Genomic DNA, 16,857 nt, shown 5'->3' with positions numbered 1-16,857 from the left:
TTACATCACAGCTTTCGTCCCGCATCCCAATCGCGGCACAATAGTTGCAGTTGTGCTGGGGCAGACGACTCCGCCCGACGCCAGCCGATACTTCCGCCTCCCATCTTGCACCGGCGAATTTGCTGCTTTTCGAGATCGACTGTTGAGCGCACCGTGGAAGTTTCCAGTGAAGCAGCCGCGGCCCAAAACACCCACCATTCCTCACGTGCGTTTTTGGCGAGAGGTCCATGATTACAACCTCACACACTCGTATTGACCGCGGACCACCTCTCCCAGCGAGCATTTAACTGGTGCTTGCCTACCATCTATATATCACCGCAAGCAGCGGTACCTACCAGGACATTCCCCCACTTCATTGCAGTACCCCACTCACCGCCGCCGCCATGAACGAAGATGCGGCAATACAGGCCATCAAGGGCAAAATCGACCGCGAAAAGGCCATCATCAATGCCGCCAACCAGATGCGGCAGGCCACCAACAATGCCTCGGTCAATGCGCGTGTGGAGTCTCAGATCCGTGATGCCCGCCGCAATATCCAGTATTTCGAGACGACACTACAAGACCTCCAAGCGCGGAAATTGGGCGGGGACATGAACCGTCTATCACTGGGAAATGGAGGAGGACCAGCGCCGCCAGCACACGGCTCACGAGTGAGTACGGGTGGAGGCATGAATAACGAAGTGGGATATGGCGAGGGTGCCGATTATGGCAACCCAGGACCTGGTGGTTATAGTCAGGGAGGAGCTCCAGGTCTGATGCCACCAAGAGCTCCATATGCTCCTCCAGGTCCCTCGGACAGGACTCCACGCGCACGTCCAAACTACAGCAAGCTGGGTAAGTACATTTCGAGTGAGGGGTATTGAAATGCTGTGCTAATGTTTCTAGACCTGATTAAATACGACACGGCCCACCTGGGTCCCCGAATTCAGCTCATGTTGTCTCAGCTCGAATTCAAACTATCTGTGGAAAAGCAATACAAGGAGGGCTTCGACAAGATGGTATCTCTGTACCAAATGGCAGGAGATCGCAAGAGCAGGGGAGAGGCTGAGCTTCGAAGAATGGAGAGCAACCAGAAGATCCAGCTGCTAGGGAGAGCGCTGCGAAGATATGAAGATTTGCATGTGGATGTTGAGAATGGTGCCGACGGAGCGGATGATGACAGCTTGGACACTCCTAGTCAGCGTAAACCGCTTGCCGGACATCTTTCCGTCCGCATTCATGCCGTGGCAGATKTAGATCATGCAGCGACTGGTCGGTTCACCCGAGGTCCGGATACATTCGTCGTTATGAAAGTCGAAGACGACATCAAGKGGCGTACCAAGGCCACCAAGACCGATCGCTGGACGGACGAGTCTCACGAGTTCGATGTCGACAAGGCCAATGAGATCGAGTTCGCTGTCTATGATAAGTCGAGCGGCGATCACCCAATACCCATCGGGTTGTTGTGGATTCGGCTATCTGACTTGGTGGACGAGATTCGGCGAAAGAAGATCGAAACCGAGTTTAACCAGGCGGGATGGATCACTGCAGACAAGATGGATGGATCACCTCGACCGGACCTACAGTTTCAGCCTCCACCCAATGCACAAGGTACTGGGAATCCACTTGTTGGGGCCGCGTCTGCCGCTGGTGGTCCGGCAGGCTCTGGATTAGCACCGCAGACCGGACCTGTTTATATCGATTCTTGGTTCTCGCTGGAACCCGTGGGCCGAATTCAACTGACGCTCGGCTTCGTGAAGCAGACAAAAGACCGCAGGCCTTTTGATGTTGGTCTCAACCGTAAAGGTGCAGTCCGACAAAGAAAGGAAGATGTTGTGKAGCAGTACGGCCACAAGTTCGTGCTTCAGACATTCTACAACATCATGCGATGCGCGCTCTGCGGCGATTTCCTCAAATACACCGCCGGCATGCAATGTGCTGATTGCAAGTATACTTGCCACAAGCAATGCTACACAAAGGTTGCCACCAAGTGTATTAGCAAGTCGAACGCAGAAACGGATCCAGACGAGGCCAAGATCAACCACCGCATCCCTCATCGCTTCGATGCGTTCAGCAACATGGGCGCAAATTGGTGCTGCCATTGTGGTTATATGCTACCGTTGGGCAAGCGACAGTCCCGGAAATGCTCCGAGTGCAAGCTCACTTGTCACTCGAACTGTGTGCACTTCGTACCGGACTTTTGCGGCATGCCTGCCGAGAATGTTGCCGTCATATTAGACGCAACCAGAAGGGCAGATCAAAACGCGAAAACCAGGATGGTGGACAAGACGCTTAGGACGCCAGGAGCCTCCAAGCCTGGAAGGCCTCAGGCTCCTCAGTTACAAAGCTTCGCTCCGAATACTAGTCATCAGGATCAGGTTACATCAAAGGATGATGGCATTCGCCCGCAGGATCGATTCTCCTACAATGACAAGAGGGAGTCGTATGAAAACCCTCCTCGAACATCTTCTACCGCTGCCGGGCAGGCAATGTCCGGCCCTTCTTCTCCAGAGACTATGCACAGGCCGCCCGTGCAACGCAAGGAGTCCTCGCAAGCTGCTGCGGCCGCCGCTGCGGCGTTGCAGAGCAAGACTGGCACCAGCCAAGACCAGAGGCCTGGTTATAACAGAACCCCAACTGATCCACGAAGCTATGCCGATGGATACAAGGAAAGCGGCGGACAGCAACGCCAACACACGCCATACAACCCGGGCGATTATGCACCAGAGCGTCTGTACCAGCAGCCGGCCCAGTCGGCGCCCATGGCGCCACCCAAACAATACCAATCGCAAGTGCCACAGGTGCAGCCGCCTCAATCTCCTTCGTCTCAAATGCAGCAATCCCCTGTCAAACCACCGACGACTTCCATCACGGCTCCCGTCGTGGAGGAGCGGAAACCAGCCCCGCCAGCCAACAGCGCCGGCACGGGCCGCCGCATCGGTCTCGATCACTTCAACTTCCTTGCAGTTCTTGGAAAGGGTAACTTTGGAAAGGTCATGCTTGCGGAGACCAAGAGCTCCAAACAGCTGTACGCCATCAAAGTCCTCAAAAAGGAGTTCATCATCGAAAATGATGAGGTTGAGAGCACACGCTCCGAGAAGCGCGTGTTCCTGATTGCGAACAAGGAGCGTCATCCCTTCCTGCTCAACTTGCACGCTTGTTTCCAAACTGAAACTCGGGTCTACTTCGTCATGGAGTACATCAGTGGAGGTGATCTGATGTTGCACATTCAAAGAGGGCAATTTGGCACTAAGCGTGCGCAATTCTACGCCGCCGAAGTGTGCCTTGCATTGAAATACTTTCACGAAAACGGCGTCATCTACCGTGACTTGAAGCTGGACAACATCCTACTCACCACAGAAGGCCACATCAAGATTGCCGACTATGGTCTGTGCAAAGAGGAAATGTGGTATGGCTCTACCACCAGCACTTTCTGTGGTACACCTGAATTCATGGCGCCCGAAATTTTGCTGGACAAGAAGTACGGACGTGCTGTCGACTGGTGGGCGTTTGGTGTTTTGATCTACCAAATGCTTCTCCRGCAGTCACCGTTCCGTGGTGAAGACGAGGACGAGATTTACGACGCGATTCTCGCCGACGAGCCCTTGTACCCCATTCACATGCCGCGGGACAGTGTCTCCATATTGCAGAAGTTGCTGACCCGCGAGCCCGAACTCCGTTTGGGATCTGGACCGACCGATGCGCAAGAGATCATGAGCCACGCCTTCTTTAGAAACGTCAATTGGGAGGATGTCTTTTACAAGAGACTGCCGCCGCCTTACATCCCGACCATCAAGGGCAGAGCGGATACGAGCAATTTCGATTCAGAATTCACGAGTGTCACCCCGGTGCTGACTCCAGTTCAATCCGGTAAGTTTTTAAAAATGAGAAAGTCGACATTTATTTTCCCGCTAACAACGAACAGTTCTTTCGCAGGCAATGCAAGAAGAGTTTAGGGGCTTTTCATACTCGGCCGACTTTGTTTGAGACGTGTCCAGGTCAGCTTGATCTTTCTATTGGGAGGCACATGCTTGTGCGATAGGCGCGGTGATTTGAAGATACCCAGGAAGACGGTGTGAATGATTACTGTCGTTGTGTTGGGAGTGCACATGGACCTGCCATGCCACAGCCGTGCACAGATTGGTTCGTTGGGGAGGTGCATGAGGGGACGATGAGATGTGATGAATCTGATGACGGTGTGAATCGATAGACAAGACAATACGTATTAGTCGACATTTAATAAGCTACTCGCTATCGTTGAATCATTCTGTCACTTCCAAGGTTTTGTCGAAGCTTCAAATTTGAAACAGATTTGATGAGCCGACGTCAGCTCTTCGTTTCTGCTCCAACCCACTTTCTCATCACCATCAACCACACTTCCACCCAACACCCCATCATGGACGTCTCTGCATTTGCGAAAGCGCATGTACCAGAAATCACAGCTACTGCGGGCTTGGTCACCTATGCCGCCGCGAAGAACAAGCTCACTCCCGCTGGAATCGTAGCAGGCATTTTTGTCGCCTTCATCCACATGATCCATCCCTGGCCCAGTTTCTTCTGGCTTCTGATATTCTTCTTCTTTTTCGGAACAGTCGTCACAAAGGTATTCAGCATTATATATCCTGTCTACTCCTCTCGTATTGAACATCTGTTGACCGCAAGCAATCTAGATTGGCCATGAAGCCAAGGCACATTTGACAGCCTCAGCGACTGGAGGATCAGGCGGCGAGGGCGCGAGAAGTTATGTCCAGGTGTTTGCAAATTCCGGATTCGCATGTTTTCTCATCGGACTGCATGCGTTTCTGCTGAATAGCACGCCATTCATCTCTTCGCATGTGGCGATGTTTGCTGGGCCTTACTTTCCGACTTTGCAGAGGTTGCTTCCTATCGGTATTGTCGCTCAGTATGCTGCTGTTGCCGCAGATACTTTTAGCTCGGAGCTTGGAATTCTTTCGCGAGGGTATGTTGTGCAGGCTGTGCAGATTGATTGAGGTGTGGGACATGTTCTAATCATGCTCTAGACAACCATTCATGATTACAGCACCTTGGAAGAAAGTCCCCAAAGGTACCAATGGAGGCGTGACCGTTGATGGACTGGTTTATGGAGCTTTGGGGAGTGTGTTACTCACTGCCGTCGCATCCTTTGCTCTCTTTCTCGCTCCTCCACACAAGTCGATGGATGTTCGAGCTTTCGTCCTACTCACTGCGTCTGGTCTGGCTGGAAGCATCATCGACTCTGTGCTTGGGGCACTACTCCAGGTCACAGTTACAGATAAAGGATCGGGGAAAGTTGTAGAAGGCGCTGGCGGACAGCGGGTCCAGGTACTGCCCAATGGTAGCAGAGTGCAGGCTGGTCAGGATCTGCTCACCAATAACGGGGTGAACTTCGTCATGGCTGCGACGGCGAGCTTGGGAGCTATGGGCGTTGCATATGTGCTTGGATATGGACTTGTTGCTCAATGATAGGTGGCGAGAGATCACTGAGGTACTGAGGTACTTGGAGGGGTGGTTCGAGTCTCTCTGTCCGTGTGATACAGCTGAAGTGATGCTCCTCCTCGTGAAACTTCACCTATAGTGGAGCAAGTTCGCACGGCGGAAGACAAGTTTGACAAAGTTCAAAGGTGGGTAGTTCCGATATGTCGATGACTTTTCATTTCGGAGAGGTGAGTGAGATGTGTTCCATGCGAATCCATTTTCGACAAGTCTGAATCAACTCCAACTTGCACAAAACTCATCACAAAACTTCAACCACAACAGCATCCCTATCACATTTCATCAAACACAACACCCAACAGCATCTCTCGACCTCCTATAACACCTTGCTTGCAGAGTATCCAGCCACCATGTCCGCCCTCAACCTGACCGCTCGCGAGATTGAGCTCCTCTGCGGCGTGCTCGAAGTGATGAAAGCCAGCGTGCGTCCGATCGCGTTGACCATTTAAAAAACACCTCTCTGACTTGACATCAGATTGATTGGGTCGAAGTCGCCGGCATCGCCAACTTCACCAAGGCGAAGCAAGCCCGCGACAAGTGGCCTGCCTTGCGCAACAAGGTCGTCGCCTGCAACGTGAAGAAGCGCGAGGGAAAGAGTGAGGGCGGCGGCGATGACGTCCCAGTCGACAGCTCCGCCGCTCCCAAGAAAGCCGCTCCGAAGAAGCGCAAGGCTGGTCAGTATTGTACTTATCGTGTTGCTGATGATTTGTCGCAATCGCTAATTCTCATCACAGCTGGCGAGAGTGCTCCCGCCAAGGCGAAGAAGACTAAGAAGACTGCAGTCACTCAGGAGAAGGACACCGACGAGGTTCGCGTCAAGCCAGAGCTCAGTGACGGCGACGATCAGGACTTGATCAGTTGAATACGGAACTCTTGTCAGGAGTGAAGTATCGTGGACAGTGTGGATGGGAAACTGTACGCTATACTGTCGGGCGATGTACACCTAGGGCAGAGGATCGATGAGAGGCCTCGAGGAGCAATGCAAAATCACACCATGAGTTCATGTTGTCATGTCGGAGGCTCGAACTACTATAGCTTGCTTCAAGGCCATAGGAATGACACTCTTAAGATACCAATCCGAGTGCGAAGTCCCATGAATGGCCCATGGAGTCAGAATATGATAAGTTCCCATCGCTCCTGTGACCGTTACCCATACGCAACGAAGTTCTTGCTGCCGTATCGAAGCTCTCTAAACCACATCCTCCTAAGCATACTTGCTGATAGCATTCAAATAAGTCCTCCCACTCTCACTAAGCGCCGTGCCAGCGCTATTCGTAGGCAACCAAGCCTTCCCCAACCCCCCACCATCAGTATACGCATAAGCCCTAACCCTATCATCCCCCTGAAACAAATCCACAACATCTCTAATCCACTGATTGATCTGTCCCTGATCCTCACACGCCTTGAAATTATTTTGATCATACACACACGCGAATTCCGTCACCCAGATCGGTTTCCCATACGTCTTCCAATAGTAATCAATATCCGCTCGCACGCCATCCATGTCCGGTTTATAGACATGAATAGCCGTGAAATCAAATTGATGATCCAGAGGTTTCTGCACGAATCTCTTGAGCCACGCTTCGTCTTTCTGGAGACACATTGCTGGACTTCCTAATAAAGCACCTTTGTCTCCGTAAGGTGCAACATACTGGTTCCATTTCTGATATCCATCTTTGATGTTCATATTCGCGGAAGTATCGCGACCCGTACAATCGGGCTCGTTCCATGTTAGGAGGTATTGAGGCTGGGGGATTCCATTTTTGTATTCGTTGAAACGTCTGGCGTCTTCGTCGCCGTTTTGGCCGATTCCCCAGAACATGGGAATTCCTACGACGCCACTTTTGGTTCCCGGGGAGGGGGTCCAGTCGTACCACCAGCCGAGGTGGTCTTTGAGGAAAGGTACGGCGCGACCGCCTGCTGATCCGGCTTTCTTGCCTCCTGGTGTTAGAGGGGCTGCACGGGCTTGGAGTGGGTTGGCGAGGGTGGAAGGTGTGCCCACTGCCAGTAGAGCGGAGATGAGGGAGAAAGTAAGATGCATTTTTGCGGTTGTGGATGGAAAATAGGAGAGAAAGGGTGAGGATGCATGATACTTATGTATGCCGTTCTGAATATGCTTTTTTTTCACTCGCAGCTCTACTCATTTGGAGAGCTGAGTATCCATCACCAAGTTGAGTATTCCGTCGGGGTCGGGCGTCCAACGGGCTAACACACTAGACGATTTGAGTAAGCGACTGGACCATGTGCTGGCCGGGTTCTCTATTTGGAAATACATGTGGAAGATCTCTCGATATCCGACTGCTTCTATCCTGATGTGGGTAGTCCACGCACAATCCTCATCCAATCAGTCGGAACATGTCCTGCGTGAGGCCAGACCAACAGTTCAGGCGTCCTACAAAGTTTTAGAGAATCCGAACTAGTTCCTACTCCTCAGGCGTCCTACAAAAATTTAGGGGATCCGAACTAGTTCCTACTCCTTAGGCGTCCAATGAATCCTTCCGAATTCTCGAGACACGTTGTAGAGACGAACGGTGTCATTTCCACACGTGAACAGCACTCGTTGCAGCTAACTCACGCGAACGGTGCGTTGGTAGACTTCGTTCGATCTGGGCGTGTCGACAGCAACTACACCATACCATCTAGTATTACCGGAGAAAAAAACCTTGGCAGGGGAAACCTGATCCAGTCTAATCGACTCCAGCATTAAAATTTTGATATCAGACAGCCTCTCTAAAACTGATAGACTCAGCATATAGATCACGAGTCGTTTCGACAAATTTCCGGGTCTGGTACGACGTCGAAAATTTAGATCATGTCCAGCTCGTCGTAGTGTTGACCGAGTCGCCGTGGAGGCTATTGCGTCGTTCGCTACTCAGTTCTGATCGCGTTTCTGGTTTTGGATGATCATGTTGCTTGCGTGGCTTCTGTGAGCGGTGGGGGTTGGATGATTGGAATAGGATCTGAGCGGCTTTGGCGTGGTGGTGGCGGTGGTAGATGGTGAAGAATATGAGCCCTTGACAAGCGAAACGGAATCCTTCGCGTGGAAACCACAGAACAGATCAAGAAGCGTTGAAATTGCGTGAAAACTCCGCTCCCATCGACAAAACGCTCAGTATACCACAGCAAATATCCCAGCGATCACCAATCCCACCATCCACCCCCTCAGCCCGCTAACCCCCCGTACACTACTAGAAGAAGTCGGGGATGCACTAGCTACCTCACTCCTAGTCTCACTCCCAGTCTCCCTCCCAGACTCCCTTACCGTTGCCGTAGCCGACAAACGCACACTAGCAGCAGAAGCAATAGCTTGCATAACATACCCCCCAACTTCCCCTGTAGTAGTAGTAGTAATAGTCGTCGCCATTACAACAGGAGTATACTTCGTCCCTCCCACATTAACAACCCCATCAGAAATCGGAATTGATGATCCATCGATGTAATAAATCCTCCCAGAATCATCTAAAGAGATGATTGTTTCCGTGTCTTGAGTTATTATTCCTCCTGGGGTAAGAGTTTGTTTGCCGATATTATAGTAGATGGCTGCGGCTCCTAGGGCTGTGATTCCCAGCACGGCGCCGTCGAGTTGTATGATATTATTACTTCCCACACTCAAGATTCCTCCTCCGTGGGATAAAGTAACAGCCTGTCCAGCTATAAGAGTGATCCCTTCAATAACGAACACACCAGGATGGATCTTTGTCGCAATTTCGATATTTCCCCTCACTCCCGTGAAAATCACTCCAGAAAGTTGAGGACTTCCTTCTTGGGTGAGAAGAGTTGAGAAGTGGATTTTGGAGGTGTCGAGATAGATTGCTGATGATGCATCATCATTCCTGAGGAGTTGGGTGTTTGGGAGGGTTATTGTTCTTCCTGATGGTAGAGTTTTTGTTCCGAGTACTAAGGCTCCGTTGTTTGATTTGGTTATGGTTAGTGTTTGGGAGGCGGCTGTTATTATGGCGACTATAGTAGGGATTCTTGAAGGAGAGTGTTGTTCGTCATCGTCTGAGTCGATTGGATTTGGCTTGTTGGCATTTCCTGGTGGTCTGTTGGCATTCTCTGATGGCTTGTTCGTATTCCCCGGTGGTTTATTCGTATTACCCGGTGGCTTATTGTCATTCTCCTGAGGTTCATCCCCACTCCCCAAAGACGCCCCTTTCGTAGGTCTAGAAGCAGCAGTTTGACCACAATTCGCACCAACACAAGTAATCAATCCAACCCCCGAATCCCCCACATTCTTCTTCGTCGTCTTCCCAACAGGTATTGCAGTGGGAGATGCCGGTCTAGGTGGTGCATTCGGAATAGTAGTAGCAGCATTTGTAGTGACTGTAGGTTTCTCGGGAGCTCTCGCCGGTTCATCATCAACAATACCCTCCGGAACAGTCGCAAAGATGGGATTCTTTTTAATGGTTGTGAGAATGCTGGCGGTTGTTAATGTGAACGTGAAGAAAGGTGCACTAGGGACAGCGCTGCTGGAGGGACCTCCTCGATCTGTACATGTTGTTGCGCAAGAGACGGTCGTGTAATTGTTCTTTGTGTTCACTAGTGTAGTTGTTGATATTGATGTTTTGGTGAATGTCGTTTCGGGGAGGGTGGTGTAACTGTAGCTGGGGGTACTCGAGTTATAGTTTGTGATTGTGTAGGTGGTTGCCGGTCGTACGGATGTACTTATATTTGTATAGTACACTATGGATTGGATGCATCAGCGCCGCTCTTTGATAGGTTTACAAGATTGCACGTCGCTTCAAATGAGAATGATACGTACTAGTAGCGGTGGGTAAACCGGTTAGACACTTGGTAGAGCAATGTTTAGAGCTCTTCGACGTCGTGCATTCAGGTGATGCTTTTATGGGTAGACATGACTCAACCGGTTGACCTCCAAGCTGCGAAGTCACTGCAGGAAAGGTATCCAGATATCTCAAGACCCCTTGAGGAAACGAGGTAGCTGGTCCATACTGAGCATACGATGTCGTCGTTCCAGTTGGCGTGAACTCCATCAGGAACGACATTTCGTCGGTGTTTGACGGGATGGCGAGTTTGGAGATACTATCGAACTGAGCGCAGGCAGTCTCATTTGTGACATCAACGCCCACACCTGAGAAGGCGTAATAGTTGATGTATGTCGTTGRGTATGTCCTACGATGGTCAGCGGCTGTCGTGAGAGATATAAATAGTGGAGTTTCTCATACAGCGTGAGGTCTCCAGTTGTCCAGGTCACATCAGTCGGATCACTGAAAATAATGCCATCACTAGTAGCAGTGGGCTGTGTCTCCCCGTCTGAAAGTCTTGTAGGCATAGTCTGCGTGAGTGTGACGTATTTCCAAGACGTAGATGAGCTGCCGTTTTGGTATGGATAGATGTACGGAGTTGCTTCGACCTCAATTGTTGTGAGATTATATGGAGGTGAGTATACGGCGGTAGATGCTAGGATGTAGCAAGGTACACAGGGCGTAGCGTAGTTCGCCGTACAGATGGATGTTGTCGACATATTCGTGGGAAATGATTGTGTTGCACTGAGAATGCCACTTCGTTCGATAATGATGCGTTCGTAATCCGAACGTCTTGCTGCGTGGTTAAATTTGGGGAGAAGAGATTCAAGGCGAGAGAGTCGGCTCCTTTTCCTTTTGACTCAAGTATCGAGGCTGAAGTGGTGGTGTCAGCGATGGCTGTTTGTACTACAGAACAGCCTGGACTTGCACCCTCTCAAGTGTACAGGCCATGGGGATAGTAGAGCCTATTCGTTGACATGCGTACCTTCAATCATGCCCATGAGAACACACCCGCAGCTCCTTGTTCCATGATAAATCTTTCCAAGGATTGTTGGCATCCGCAAAAGTTGCAGAAGGATTGATGGCCACGATTTGAAACCTTTCCACTTCAGCTGCTGACAGGCACAGGAACAGGTCCCAGAATTAGGAACGTACATTCTGCAGGGATCCGGAAGTCGGAAGATGGTAGCTTTGAGCTGAAAGGGCGATGGCCAACTACGATTGGTGAGATTCGCCTCAGGCGTCCAAACTTGTGCCTCCTACAACTTCAGCCGCACGCGCCAAGGCCTTGGCCTGCAGGAATACTCCCAGAGACCGCCCTTCCTCAGCTTATACTCCTCTCATCTCTACAACAATGACGTCTCCGTCACCATTCATTCTTGACCCAGGCTCCCGCTGGTATGGTAATGATGGAAACTGGTCAACTTTCAATATAGGGGTCGGACAGCCTTTCCAACAATTTACAGTCCTTCCATCCACAAGATCTGCAGATATTTGGGTTCCAGTCGCGGACGGCTGTGCGGGTCTCTCATGGAATGGCTTCGATTGTGCAAATTCGAGAGGTGTAGGCACCGTCCAAGGGGTGCAATCTCCAGGTTTCCTGTCGAATGAGTCGACGTCTTGGCAACAGTTGGGACTTTATCGTCTGCCTACGGAAGATGCTTTGTATGGTAGCGAGAATAACGGACTGTATGGATTGGATACGCTGGCGCTGAGTGATAATTATGAAGTCTCGCTTTACAATTGGACTATTGCTGGAATTGCCACTCCTGACTTTTGGTTGGGAATGCTGGGACTGGGTTCAGAGTCAATGAATATTACCGTTTTGGAAAATAGCACTCCYAGTCTGCTTACTACCATGAAGGCAGATGGGAAGATTCCGAGTATATCGTATGGGTATGCTGCAGGTGCATTCTATGGTTAGTGAATATATATTGTTGATGAAAGCCGTGCTGATGTAAAGATAGAGTCGTCGCCCGGGAGTCTAATCCTAGGAGGGTGGGATGAAGCAAGACTATCAGATGGTAGTATAGTCGTTCCCAACGACGACAAGAGTGATCTTTTCGTCAACCTGAAGAGTCTCGTCGTATCAAACAGCCTCCAGGGTACGATATCATTCCCGGACGAGACCAAGAATCTTACCATGGCCATCGATTCAACGACTTCCCAAATATGGCTCCCTCGTGGTATATGCGACAAATTCGAGAGCGCTTTCGGACTTGTGGATGATCCCAACACGGGATTGTATCTCGTTAATGCTACCACACACAGTCAGCTTCTCAATCTCAATCCGGAATTCACCTTTACACTGGCTGCCAATGCCAGTACCAGCTCCACAACGAATATCGTGCTGCCGTATGCAGCTTTGGATTTGACTGTGGGCGTGCCGTTCTACAATAGTAGCAGTACGATCAGATATATGCCGATTAGACGAGCCGACAACTCGACGCAATATACGCTTGGGAGAGCGCTTCTGCAAGAGGCATATCTCATCGTGGACTATGAGAGAAGTAACTTCACAATCGGACAGACGAGTCATAATAAGGAGAAGAGGATTGTACCCATCACATCTCCACGGGATAGACGAGGAAAGAGCCTAGGGTCTGGTGCCATCGCCGGAATCGTCGTCGGTGGAGTGGTAGCCCTTGTCTTCCTCACGACTCTTGTGTGGTATTTCTTCAGGCAGCGCTCCAAGACCGACCACAAAATCGGCGAGGCATGAGCTAGCCGGAGCAGAACGCGTGGAAATATCTATCCTCTTCCAACGCAGCCGGCTTTGAGACCTCATCATCATCAGAATTGCCAAGCAAACATCTCATAGGAGCAGAGTTGATGTCTGAGTCGGTGCATGAGCTCCCCGAAGAGCAGATGAAGCATCAGTTGATGTCAAACCCGGTGCATGAGCTGTCTGAGGATCAGATTCAATTGGTCCATGAGTTGCCGGGAAACCATCTTGAATCCCAACATCGCACAAACGGAAGAAATGACGGCGAGAAGTGAGGTGAGGTTCCGGGCGCTTTTCGGATCCAGTCAAACGGAGGTGAAATGATGATGAGGTTTGCTCTCTTCACCACCTTGCTTGCATCACCTTCATCATCAACAGCAAAGATGGACGACTGCAATGAAGCCGGATGTTGCACACAATGTGGCCTTGCCTTCAATTCGCAATCCAAATGCAGCTGCTCTGTCTCACCGGCGATGGCGAAGCGCGAGGCCCCACCGCCGAGCAACGAAATCGAGCGCAGCACTCTTGAGGAGACACCGACTGTCCTTGAGTTCAAAGGTATTCCACGTTATGATAACCCGATATCAGGCTGCACCGGTACATCTGTGGCAGGAAGAGGACGTTCCTTGTCCGCCTTGGAACGTTTGGACCGCATCCGCACGCAAAGACAGTTGTTGCGCGGAGAGACAACTTCAAGCAGCAAGAATACAGTGAAGCGCGACAGACCGATGCACGAAGATACACACCAGGTGAAGCCGCGTCAGGGAGGTCTGAGAGCCGAGTATAGACCGCATGAAGGGGGTCTGAGAGCCGAATACAAACCTGCGCCTCAAGATATTCCACCGCATGGAGGAGGTTTGAAAGGCGAATACACACCTGCATCGCAAAATGTTCCGGGAATTCAGATTGGCTCTGAGCCACTGTTCACACCGTACCTGCCGTGTGAAACAGCACCGACAGTGAAGAATGAAGGAAGAAGTGGCCCCGACAGCTTCGCCTCTGGAGGAATGACCATCGAAGGAGAAGGAAGTTCGGAAGCGAAACTACTACAATCGTGCAGTGTAAGCCATGAAGGAGAGGAAAAGAAGATTCTTCCACGCCTGGAGATGAGAGTCGAGGAGCTAGAAAGCAGCGAAAAAGCCTCGCAAGAACAGATCATGCCGCTTAAGTCTAAGCTCCCAGACAGTGAGAAGGGCCCGAGGACTGGTCCGGAGTCATGAAGCCATCAAACCAGACTCCAGCGCTGGAAGTGAAGCAAGCAACTCTCGAAAAAACTTCAGACGGACCGAGGACCACGTTGAGGTCCAGACTGTGGCGCCTTTCGTGGAGATAGTGATGATCGTCGGCGCCAACGATGAGTCTCCCGCAGTTCGAAATGTTTGGACACCTCGTCAAATCTGAGGGAGCCTAGATTGGACAGGAAGACGGTTGTTGTCGAAGCGGTCGGATATGGGTATGGAGGTCATGATGGCGAAGGCAGTGGAGGGCAACATGGTAGTCGCCACGAATAAGAATGACCTGGAAACTCACTGGAGTATGTGTAGGTGCTCGATAGACAAGACTGAGCAACCACCAAGTTGTCTTTCAGTGGACCGTTCTCTCTCCAGCAAGGTGAAAATATTCTCTCCCGCAAGACATCTCATGCTCTAAACATCCGAATTTCAACCTCGCAAGAGTTGCGCCATGCGGGGAGATACAGCCTATCTGCGTATGCTTTCATAGCAGAATGACAGACTTGCAATGCGTGGAGGTATTTTGGCTTCTCTTGATCAATGAAGTGGGATGTCTGCCAGATCTCTTCGCATGATCCATCATATAGCTTGTATGAAGAACATGGACTACTGGACAACACCCGGGTTCGACTGAGGGCAACTACTGGTGAGACGGGACATTCTGCTGAAGATCTCTCCTTCCTCTTCCCAAGCACTTTCTTCGTGRCTTCACCTTTCGAGGCGGAAGGGACAGAAAGAAGGAAGGCAACCTTGTGCACACTTCCATCACACTTCATCAACAACATCGGCGACGCCATGCCCCCGCAGACGTAAGCTTTGATTGTTTTCAAGATTTTTCTGGATAATCATCCGCATACGYTGCTGGCGAGATTGTCAAGATGACCGATGCGATCAAACAAGAAAGGCCGACCGAGCAGCCCGTCAAGCTTGAGGGTAGTCTCAAAAAGGGCTCTGTGAATCCAGTCCTCTGGTGTACACGCTGCGCCAGCCGCGGGAAGCTCGAGTGCGATTGGTGCCCAGACAAGCCATCTTGCTCGAGCTGCGAGCGCAGTCAGGCCGACGATGAATTACTCTCAGGACCTTGTCTACCAGCAGGACCTGACGCATGGCCAAGTTGGACCAAAGATCAACAACGGCTGGAGAACCTGATTGAGGCACATGGGACCATCGAGCGTGCCAAATTAGCTGTGACTCCACTGGCGATCCCGATGAAGCCAGAAGAGCGTCCGGTGTTCAGATGGTGCGTGCGTTGTGCAAAAGAGGGTAGATACGACTGCAACATCACCTCTGGAAAGCCATGCCAGAAGTGTGAATGGGACCATGAACATACAACTGGCAAGATCGGCCCTTGCATATCGGGTAAAGGTATCTGGCCCTCAGTGCATGATGTCTGGGCCAAGGCTCAGCTGGAGAACTATATTGTCGCAGCACGGGCGGAGGGTACGCTCGCAGCTGCTCCCATGCCTGGAAGTGTGGACAGCGTGTGGGTGAAGCGGATATATGCGGAGTCGGTTAAGAAAGACGAGGCGCTTGATGCCATCATGGGCGTGCACCGAACCAAGGCCATTGCCGCAGGAGGAGCTGGACAGACCAAAACCGAGAAGGAGACCGGGAACAAAGGCGATACTCCTAACATGCCTTTTCAGCCAAAGGCATGCCAGAAGCAGAGTCGAATGGCTCCAGTCATGCGCAAAGCTGCAGCTCTGTACCAGCCTCCAAAGTCTAGAGAAGTAGAGTTCAATGATCGAGAGGAGACAGCAAACACAACACAAGGCTATAGCGAAGCGCAATTGGACAGGCTCGTCGAAGAGCGGGCCAAGAATATGTTTCYGGAGCAGCGATTGAAAGAGTCGGAAGCTGAGGTTCAGCGACTGAAGCGACTCGTGAGGGAGCTCACCGGAACACAATACGAAGAGCGACCATCATATATTACGACAAGATCACGAACCTCCGTTGGTCACTCGGTTGACCATGGGTCTGAAGCTAGTCGATGGATGGAATCCGAGCGCCGTGAGAGTTCATCGAATGATGGTACCGGGCAAGACTATCGACGTCCTCGTGATTGTTCAATCGGTAAAGGCCAATCGCAGAATCGCCAGCTGAAGCGCCCTCACGATCTGTCCTGGGGAGATGATGGGCGGCAAGGCGAGGAGCCTGAAGATTTCCAGCGTTCTCAACACTCTCCCCACGATAGGCACACCATATCCGGACGTGCTCAGGTGTCGGATCATGAGGGAAGAGATGATCGTCGAGGGCAAGTTTCAGATCGACGATCCTCTCAACGTGCTCGATATTCTCCTCCAGACAATCGACACGCCTCCAAAAGTGCCCGACTTTCTCCGTATGATGAGMGAAGTGTAGATGAAGAGCTTCATGGCGGTCAGAGCTATCATGGAAGTGACGGGAAGACTCCAAACTGCGGTGCCCAGTAAAGGTAGACGGGAGATGTCCAGAGTGGAAGAGAAAGACAGATAGCCAGCTGAATTATGACGGACACATGAGGTGTTGGTATATGCTTCGACATGAGCTTATTATACTCGATACGTAGRATATCTGTCGTGGTGGTGATGGGACCGATCATGCGGGAGAAGCAGCTTCGAATATGATAACAGTCGATATGGTACCAGATATCTTAGCTGCGTGATGGGAGAAGCGATGCGAA

General features: G+C 51.1%; 8 protein-coding genes; 6 read left to right on the top strand and 2 right to left on the bottom strand.

Moving 5' to 3' along the window:
* Positions 1 to 383: 383 nt before the first annotated feature.
* RCC_06135 (probable Protein kinase C-like) lies at positions 384 to 3,966 on the top strand (the record flags this gene model as incomplete). XM_023771398.1 has 3 exons in its annotated part: positions 384 to 834; positions 886 to 3,849; positions 3,905 to 3,966. The coding sequence occupies 3 exons, from the start codon at positions 384 to 386 to the stop codon at positions 3,964 to 3,966; spliced, it is 3,477 nt and encodes a 1,158-aa protein (XP_023627166.1).
* Positions 3,967 to 4,375: 409 nt separating this feature from the next.
* RCC_06134 (related to transmembrane protein 19) lies at positions 4,376 to 5,442 on the top strand (the record flags this gene model as incomplete). XM_023771397.1 has 3 exons in its annotated part: positions 4,376 to 4,582; positions 4,650 to 4,939; positions 5,001 to 5,442. The coding sequence occupies 3 exons, from the start codon at positions 4,376 to 4,378 to the stop codon at positions 5,440 to 5,442; spliced, it is 939 nt and encodes a 312-aa protein (XP_023627165.1).
* Positions 5,443 to 5,822: 380 nt separating this feature from the next.
* Positions 5,823 to 6,334, top strand: RCC_06133 (uncharacterized protein; the record flags this gene model as incomplete). XM_023771396.1 has 3 exons in its annotated part: positions 5,823 to 5,894; positions 5,948 to 6,146; positions 6,207 to 6,334. The coding sequence occupies 3 exons, from the start codon at positions 5,823 to 5,825 to the stop codon at positions 6,332 to 6,334; spliced, it is 399 nt and encodes a 132-aa protein (XP_023627164.1).
* Positions 6,335 to 6,676: 342 nt separating this feature from the next.
* RCC_06132 (uncharacterized protein) lies at positions 6,677 to 7,513 on the bottom strand (the record flags this gene model as incomplete). The annotated part of the gene is made up of 1 exon (XM_023771395.1): positions 6,677 to 7,513. One exon carries the CDS (start codon positions 7,511 to 7,513, stop codon positions 6,677 to 6,679), a length of 837 nt encoding a protein of 278 aa, XP_023627163.1.
* A 1,068-nt stretch (positions 7,514 to 8,581) lies between these two features.
* On the bottom strand, positions 8,582 to 10,957 carry RCC_06131 (uncharacterized protein; the record flags this gene model as incomplete). XM_023771394.1 has 3 exons in its annotated part: positions 8,582 to 10,155; positions 10,235 to 10,605; positions 10,659 to 10,957. The coding sequence occupies 3 exons, from the start codon at positions 10,955 to 10,957 to the stop codon at positions 8,582 to 8,584; spliced, it is 2,244 nt and encodes a 747-aa protein (XP_023627162.1).
* A 635-nt stretch (positions 10,958 to 11,592) lies between these two features.
* On the top strand, positions 11,593 to 12,960 carry RCC_06130 (uncharacterized protein; the record flags this gene model as incomplete). XM_023771393.1 has 2 exons in its annotated part: positions 11,593 to 12,157; positions 12,206 to 12,960. The coding sequence occupies 2 exons, from the start codon at positions 11,593 to 11,595 to the stop codon at positions 12,958 to 12,960; spliced, it is 1,320 nt and encodes a 439-aa protein (XP_023627161.1).
* A 476-nt stretch (positions 12,961 to 13,436) lies between these two features.
* On the top strand, positions 13,437 to 14,183 carry RCC_06129 (uncharacterized protein; the record flags this gene model as incomplete). Its single annotated transcript, XM_023771392.1, has 1 exon — positions 13,437 to 14,183. The coding sequence occupies one exon, from the start codon at positions 13,437 to 13,439 to the stop codon at positions 14,181 to 14,183; it is 747 nt and encodes a 248-aa protein (XP_023627160.1).
* Positions 14,184 to 15,073: 890 nt separating this feature from the next.
* On the top strand, positions 15,074 to 16,627 carry RCC_06128 (uncharacterized protein; the record flags this gene model as incomplete). Its single annotated transcript, XM_023771391.1, has 1 exon — positions 15,074 to 16,627. One exon carries the CDS (start codon positions 15,074 to 15,076, stop codon positions 16,625 to 16,627), a length of 1,554 nt encoding a protein of 517 aa, XP_023627159.1.
* Between the last annotated feature and the right edge of the window lie 230 nt (positions 16,628 to 16,857).

Source organism: Ramularia collo-cygni (genome assembly GCF_900074925.1).
Source record: "Ramularia collo-cygni strain URUG2 genome assembly, contig: RCC_scaffold09, whole genome shotgun sequence".
In the NCBI taxonomy this organism is placed as follows: domain Eukaryota; kingdom Fungi; phylum Ascomycota; class Dothideomycetes; order Mycosphaerellales; family Mycosphaerellaceae; genus Ramularia; species Ramularia collo-cygni.
Note: the sequence above shows the minus strand (reverse complement) of the source record. Positions and strands in the feature narration are given on the sequence as shown.